The sequence below is a fragment of the Sorex fumeus genome, unplaced genomic scaffold (assembly GCF_029834395.1).
Source record: "Sorex fumeus unplaced genomic scaffold, SorFum_2.1 ptg000072l, whole genome shotgun sequence".
NCBI lineage: Eukaryota > Metazoa > Chordata > Mammalia > Eulipotyphla > Soricidae > Sorex > Sorex fumeus.
The window spans coordinates 47,646,985-47,655,557 of record NW_026606129.1 but is presented as its reverse complement, the minus strand read 5'-3'; the positions used below and the strand labels follow the sequence as shown (position 1 = coordinate 47,655,557).

Below are 8,573 nucleotides of genomic sequence, written 5' to 3'. Positions count from 1 at the left end.
AGAACTAAGCAAAGCTCTGCTTTTCAGGCTTGAAGATAAGTAACTGTTCACCTGTGACCCTGTGGTATTGATTTTGCCACCCTGTACATACAGCTATAGATAGATACGGAAATTTCTTTCAGAGTTTCCGTACTGCTGCCAGAAGAACTAGTAGAGGCCAATGTGATTGACATGCTTTAGATTCTTCTGCCCTGCACATTTTTCATTCAGTGACTTCCTGATCTGAACTAAAATGCAGCCGAGAGTTCCTGCTCCCCTGTTGAGGGAGAGATAGAGCTGGCTCTTTCCAGTTTTTCGCTAGGAAGGAAGGGGATGTATTTTCCTAGGTAGATAGCCACGTGCCTGTAGAAAAAGTGGCGCAGATATTTCCGGAACCTCTCACCCACAAAGGCGTAGATCACAGGGTTGACACAGCAATGCGTGTAGGCAATCACCTCAGTCACCTGCATGGCCAGGTCCAGCTGTTTGCTTCTCTCGCAGCTGTCCTCAAAGAAGATAGATTGATAAGCAGAGAGCAGGAGAACTAGGTTGTAGGGAGTCCAGAAAATGAAAAAGACAACCATGATGACAAAAATGAGCCGAATGGCTTTTTGCTTCTTTTTCCCAGGGCATCTCAGTAACGTTTTAATGATTCCAGTGTAGCAGATAACCATAACCAGCAGAGGCAGAGCAAGACCAAAGATATTCATTCTCAGAGCATGGAACCGCTTCCAGGTGTCTTCTTCATCCTTAGGGTAATCAGGGCTGCAAATATACTGTCCAAACTCATCTTGAGATTTTTGGAACATGAATTCAGGGAGGGCTGCTAGCCCTGCCAGGCACCAGGTAGACACACTGCTTATGATACCAAAAGTGACCGTCCGGGCCTGGAGGGCAAATACTGCGTGGACAACGGCCAAATATCTGTCTATGGTCAGCAAGATGATGAAAAAGATTTCACTGTACAAACCCATGTAATAAAGCCCTGAGAGGACCTTACACATAATATGGCCAAATACCCACTCATTCCACCGAACATAATGAATCCCAAAAATCAGAGTGAATAGAAAGAGCAAATCAGAAATAGCCAGATTGAGCAGGAAGATGTTGGTCATAATCTTGAGTCTTCTGTATTTGGTCAGAATCACCACCACAACCACATTGCCCACCAGACCCACCACAAACACGAGGGAGTACAGTGGGGGTAACAACTGGGCCCCCAGCTCCTTGATGTTGACTTTTTCACAGGGCTCTGACAACTTGTAGTCAAAGGTTGTGGTCCCAAAGGTCTCAGCAGTATTCTCCATCTCATATGTTAGGATGTCCATTGCTCTTGTCCTGTGGTAGAAAAATGAAACAAAAGAAGAACCATACAAATTAGACATGATCACACTTGGCAAATCACCCCAGTATTCATTTATCCAATAAAGTCTCATGTGAAAACAGCCTATAAATTCATGAGTTTCTTCAGCATATACTAAAGAAGACATATTGGAAATGCTATGCCAGTAGGAGTCAAAAGGAAAGGTCTGATATTTTTTAAAGTAAACATAATTAACGATGAGAGGGGGAGCAGAAAAGCATTGGAAGGGGGTGAATGCTGCTTTCTGAAAGAATTTGAAAGAAAAGAGTACAACACACACAAAAAAGCTGGCTAGGATAATAATAGAGTTTGTAGCTATCTTTCAAGCACACTGCATTCAATGTTTTGCATTTTATATATGACTTTCAAGCCTGGCAAGCTCCCCGTGATGTATTCGTATGCCAAACACAGTAACAACAAGTCTCACAATGGAGACAATACTGGGTCCGTTCGAGCAAATCGATGAACAAAGGGAGGACAGTGACAGTGACAGTGACATATATCTACCCTTTTCCATGGGACCACAAGAATGTCCAGTTCATCATAATTATTATGGGGGAAAATTGAACTTTTAAGAAAGTAGTTCACTCCAAATTCTCTTACAAGTAAACATTAAATTTCAGATACAATCTTCTGGGTCTATGTTCAGCTCTCTTTATTTTAATAAAATGGTATCTAATTTAGCATTGATTTAATTTTAAAACTTAACTTTTCAAGGCAACTATCATAAACAGTATTGTAAACAACATTTTGTTTGTTTGTTTGGAGGGGTCACATCCTGTAGTGCTCAGGGATTACTCTTTACTTTGTGCTCAGGGGTGACTCCTGGTAGTGCCCAGGGGACCATAATGCAATGACTTGGATTGACTGACTTGGATTTACTGCATGCAAGGCAAGAGCCTTAACCCCTGTGCTCTCTCTCCAGCCCTATTATTAGCAGCATTAACCTAGGCTACTACTTTCCTATATATTTAATTCCTGACAATGCTAATATGAATTAAGATAAACTTATTGTGTGCCATATTCCTTCATTAAGTAGTAGGGAAGAAAGGGTATGGCAGTGGGATTCTTATTAGACTTCCTTCAGAATCTCCAGGGTCAGTGCTTGCTTGTCTTCAGGTTACTGAATTCACTGGAGAAAGAAAAAGAGACAAGAATAGAGTCCTATGAAGGACCGTGAGTCCCCACACTGCTTCCTTGAAATGGACTGTCTCCTTCCTATGAGGAAGAGGTAAGTGTGAGGACAAGAATATAGATATCACTTAAATGCATTAATGGCCATGATCCAGAGACTCAAAAATGAATCTCGGAACCAAGCAGCTCACTGCAGGGATGGCTCTGGACCCCAATTATTCAAATTTTTATCATCCCAGGAGCATGTGGCCACTTTTGCTCATACTATTTTTTTTTTTTGCTTTTTAGTTGGATCACTGTGAGATAGACAATTACAGGCATCTTATACTAATCATAACAAGTAATACAGAATAAATTATCTAGCATCTGCCTGTGGGGCAGGCTTGAGAGGTGGTGGGAAATTTTGAAATAATAGTGGTGGAAGGTATAACGGTGGCGGGATTGGTGTTGAATATTGAATGTAATCAATTATTGTGAACAACTTTATGAAAATAAAATTAAAAACAAATATAGATATTAATGAGTACCTCTCAAAATCAGTCTCAGAAGTGAGGTGATTGGAGTAAATTGCAAGGAACTGTTTTGTTTTTTAGTAGAATACTGAGACCATGGTTAGTAGTTATTGGGCCTATGTAATAGAAATTGAGGTGGGAGAAGCAGGACAGTCCTAGGTCTCTCTTGTCAGCTCTGGAACTTGGACAAGTCCCTCATTCACTCCTATTCAAAATGAAGATCATTAAAGCACTCGGGGCTGAGATAAGGAACAAATGAGAGAGTAGATAAGAACATATTTTGTTATTTTAAAATATTATTTTTATAACAGTTGTCACAATAATTTATTACATTTAATATTCCAACACTGATCCCACCACCATTATACCTCCCCACCACCATATTTTGAATGTTCCCACCCCAACCCCCAAAGTCTGCCCCCAAAGCAGGACCTAAATAATTTATTTTGTACTGCTTATTTTGAAAAATCCACTAAAAATGATCAAAAAAAGTTTCCCTAGAGGAAAGTGTGTAAATATAACTGTATTTCCCTCTGGAACCATTAAACCCTTGTATGAGATATTGCTAACATGTTGTTAAAGGTTAAGCCTTGTGTGCTAATATATATTATATATATTTTTGCTTTTTAATTGAATATATATATATATCACTGTCTTGTCCTCCCGTTCTTCATCAATTTGCTCGAGCGGGCCCAGTAACATTGTGAGACTTGTTACTGTGTTTGGCATATTGAATACATCATGGGTAGCTTGTCAGGCTTTGCTGTGATATATATATATATTTTTTTTTTCTTCCCAAGATTGGTTGCCTTCTACTTTATACCCCATCAAATGTGGTATGCTACTCTTGGTACATCAGTGGTGTAGAGTATGAGATATGCTGTGAGCATACTTTGAATGCAAAAAAAAAAAAAATCCTGTAAAACTGGTAAACAAATGTGAAAGAAACAGTGAGAAGTCACTCCACATGAAATAATGAAAATGTGGGATCTCTGGGAGGGAACTTGTTTTTTTTTTTTTTGTAAATCAAAAATTTTTAATTATATATTTAACGGGCTGGAGAGATAGCACAGTGGTAGGGCATTTGCCTTGCGCACAGCCCGCCCAGCGAGCTGGGTTCGATTCCTCCGCCCCTCTCAAGAAACCGGCAAGCTACTGAGAGCATCTCGCCCGCAAGACAAAGCCTGGCAAGCTACCCATGACATAATCAATATGCCAAACACAGTAACAACAAGTCTCAGGATGAAGACATTACTGGGCCCGCTTGAGCAAATATTTTTTTTTAATTTTTTAATTTTTATTAGTGAGACACCATGAGATACAGTTGTAGACTTACAAATTTTTGTGCTTGGGTTTCAATTATACAATGATCAAATACCTATCCCTCCACCAGTGCCCATTTCCCACCACCACGGATCCCAGTATCTCTCCCCCCCCCCCCCCGCCCCGCATCCCACCCTGCCTCTGTGGTAGGGCATTCCCTTTTGTTCTCTCTCTCTCCTTTTGGGTGTTGTGGTTTGCAAAAAAAAAAAATGGAACTCTTCATGAATTTGTGTGTCATCCTTGCGCAGGGGCCATGCTAATCTTCTCTGTATCGTTCCAATTTTAGTATATGTGCTGCCGAAGTGAGTACAGAACTTGTTCTTTTTTATGTCTTTATCAAAACATATCACCCACTGAACAGGGACACATTGGACTCAGGTGGAAATGGAGCAGAGGACAACTGACTTGTATGATCATATCCACTCTCATTCTAATGGCATAATCCATAGCAGCTGAGGTTGGCCATTAAATTGGTTAATTAATTCACTTAAATTGGTGAATTAAATAGGTCTATTTTCCCTTTTATTGATTTACTCTCTTTATAATATAGAATTTCAGGAGTATAGCTTAACATCTTCCTAAGTGTATAAGATTCCTTGCACTAACAACCAAAGTTCCAATACTCACCCACCACCAAGAAAGGTACTTCCCCCAAAGGCCCACTATTGCTCACCATTCTGGGACTACTGTCTACATGAACCCTGCCCACAGGTGGCATCCAGTGATCATCATTCCGGTAGGACCTCCTGGTGTTAGGATCAGAATCTGTGCATATGACCCAATAATGCCTATGATACTTTGGCTTCATGGGTATCTGGTGCTAGAGAAACAAGAATCGCAGACTTCTTCTCTTGTATCCCAGGTTATTCTTAACACAAGAAAATAATTTGATTCTTGGGAATAAATGGCTCCCTGAATTTAGGTAAGTTGCCTACCCTTTCTGTGTCTCAGAATCATAATGTGTAACATGATGAGTACTTCCTCATGGGGTTTATTCATCTGAAAAATACTTAGGAGCACCACTGATATGCCAGACACCATTCCAGGAACATAGGCACATCAATGAGTAGTTCATGGAGCTTATATTCTAGTTGGTAAAACATAAATAATTAAAATATCAAGTCTCAGTTATGAGTGCTTTAGAGCAAAATTAAGTAGGAAATATAGTAGTAGAGAAGGGCTTGGAACAATGCAATTTCAAATCAGAAAGGAGTCAAGAAATGGATGTTCCAGACAAAGGCAGAGCTGCAGACCAATGGAACAGGGTCAAATATACTGACATCTCCCCCCAAGCATATGATCATCTAATCTTCGATAAGGGGGCAAGAAATGTGAAGTGGAGCAAGGAAAGCCTCTTTAACGAATTGTACTGGCAAAACTGGACAGCTACATGCAGAAAAGTGGGCTCAGATCTGTCCCTAACACCAAGTACAAAAGTAAGATAAAAATGGATTAAAGACCTCAACATCAGACCGGAATCCATAAGGTTACATTGAAGACAAAGTTGGCAAAACCCCCCATGACATTGAAGCTAATGGTATCTTCAAAGATGTCACGCCACTGGCCAAGCAAGTGAAAACACAGATAGACAAATGGGACTATCTTAAACCAAGAAGCTTCTGCACCTCAAAAGAAACAGTGACCAAAATACAAAGACAGTTTACAGATTGGGAAAGGATATTCACCGAATACACATCCGACAAGGGGTTGATATCAAGGATATACAAGGTACTGGTTGAACTCCACAAGAAGAAAATAATCAACCCCATCAAAAAATGGGGCGACGAAATGAACAGAAACTTTCTCAACGAATAAATCTGAATGGCTAAAAGACACATGAGAAAATGCTCTACATCATTAATCATCAGGGAGATGCAGATCAAAACAACAATGAGGTGTCATTTCACACCACAGAGACTGGTTCACATCCAAAAGACCAAAAGCAACCGGTGTTGGCGCAGATGTGACGAGAAAGGGATTCTCCTTCACTGCTGGTGGGAATGCCAACTGGTTCAGCTCTTTTGAAAAACAGTATGGACGATCCTCAAAAAATTAGAAATTGAGGTCCCATTTGACCCAGCAATACCACTCCTGGGAATATATCCCAGAGAGGCAAAAAAGTATAGTCGAAATGACATCTGCACTTGTTCACTGCAGCACTCTTTACAATAGCTAGAATCTGGAAAAAACCTGAGTGCACGAGAATAGATGACTGGTTAAAGAAACTTTGGTACATCTACATAATGGAGTACTATGCAGCTGTTAGAAAAGATGAAGTCATGAAATTCATATACAAGTGGTCCTACATGGAAAGTATCATGCTAAGTGAAATGAGTCAGAAAGAAAGGGACAGACATAGAAAGATTGCATTCATCTGGGGAATATAAAGTAACAAAATAGTAGACTAACACCCAAGAATAGCCGAGATAAGCACCAGGAGGATTACTCCATGGCTTATGAGGACAGCTGCACACGCTAGGGGAAAAGGCAGCTCAGATAGAGAAGGGAGCACCAAATAAAGGGTGCTGGGAGGTTCCTCTCAGAATGGGAAATGCGTGATGAGAGTAGACTATAGACCGAACAAGATTGCCACTCAATGTCTCTTTTGCAAACCACAGCACTCAAAAGGAGAGAGATAACAAAAGGGAATGCCCTGCCACAGAGGTAGGGTGGGATGGGGGGATGGGGGGATGGGGGGTGGGAGGGATACTGAGATCAGTGGTGGTGGAGAATGGGCACTGGTGGAGGGATGGGTATTCGATCATTGTATAACTGAAACCCAAGCACAAAAATTTGTAAGTCTACAACTGTACCTCATGGTGTTTCACTAATAAAAATTTAAGAAAAAAAAAAAAGAAATGGATGTTCCAGGCAGAAAAGTCAAATGCAAATATCACAAGAAGGGCACCTGCCTGCAAGTGTTAGGACTTAACCTCTTAAAATGTGGATCAGAGTCCCATATGAAATTACAAAAAGTCTCACTTAAAAATTTTTTATTTTAGGGCCTGGAGAGATAGCACAGGGTTTCAGGCACTTGCCTTGCATGTAGCCAACCCTGGTTTCATCCCCAGCGCTGCATATAGTCCCCAGAGCACAGCCAGGGCTGATCTCTGAACACAGAGCCAGGAGTAAGCCCAGGTAATGCTGGTTGCAGCCCCCAAATGTTTAAAATATCAGAATGCAGACTGATATATAAAAGGTTATTACACCAGAGACAGAAGTGCAGAGATGAAAAGATTGAGTTCTCAGACATGCCAAGCTCACAGTTCAGCAAAATCAGAAGCATATAACAAGCAACAATATGGAGATGATCTAAAAGAAAAATCAGAGGAGGAGCAGACAGTGAGGTGGGAGGGGAAATAGGAAAGCTGGGTAGATGCATGCAAGGCATACATTCCTGCCGCTTTCCCAAGCATCATATTTGTAATCATCATTATCAAACTTGTTTATATTATTCTGCATTTTGGTATTTTAAATTTTATATCTTTCGTCTGGGCTGGAGTGATAGCACAGCAGGTAGGCTGTCTGCCTTACACGCGGCCGACCTGGCTGACCCAGGTTCAATTCCTCCGCCCTTCTCGGAGAGTCCAGCAGGCTACTGAGAGTATCTTGCTTGCACTGCGAAGACTGGCAAACTGCCTGTGACATATTCGATATGCCAAACACAGTAACAACAAGTCTCACACTGGAGACACTATTGGGCCTGCTCGAGCAAATGGATGAACAACGGGAGGACAGTGCTACTACAGTGCTACTATCTTACATCTAGTTCCATGTGTTAACATTTATTCTAAAATATTCTTTGCAACCAGATTGTGCTGTTTCAGATTGTGCTATTTAATAATAATGTTGTATATAGTTAAGTCCACAACTTGCATATTTATAGATAATGCTGCAATGAACACCTTTGTCTGCATTTTTACAAATACTATTTTACAAATCCTATTTTGACTTGTACCATTCTCAGCAAGCATCCAATGACATGGAGATGATCTAAAAGAAAAACATTGAATTTAGTCCTTACTAAGTTCCTCCCCGGGCTGGAGCGATAGCACAGCGGGTAGGGCATTTGCCTTGCACACGGCCAACATGGCTGACCCGAGTTCGATTTCTCTGGCCCTCTCAGAGAGCCCGGCAAGCTACCGAGAGTATCTCGCCCGCATGGCAAGCTCTCTGTGACATATTCCATATGCCAAACACAGTAACGACAAAGTCTCACAATGGAGACGTTACTGGGCTTGATTGAGAGAAGTTCGTCCCCA

The 8,573-nt window shown here is 41.0% G+C and overlaps 1 protein-coding gene and 1 non-coding gene across 2 annotated transcripts; both read right to left on the bottom strand.

The window, feature by feature from the left end:
- Positions 1-227: 227 nt before the first annotated feature.
- Positions 228-1,307, bottom strand: CCR3 (C-C motif chemokine receptor 3). Its single transcript, XM_056129911.1, has one exon. It carries the CDS (start codon positions 1,305-1,307, stop codon positions 228-230), a length of 1,080 nt encoding a protein of 359 aa, XP_055985886.1.
- A 3,207-nt stretch (positions 1,308-4,514) lies between these two features.
- Positions 4,515-4,621, bottom strand: LOC130038026 (U6 spliceosomal RNA). Its single transcript, XR_008794581.1, has one exon. It is a non-coding gene; the product is annotated as a U6 spliceosomal RNA (small nuclear RNA).
- Between the last annotated feature and the right edge of the window lie 3,952 nt (positions 4,622-8,573).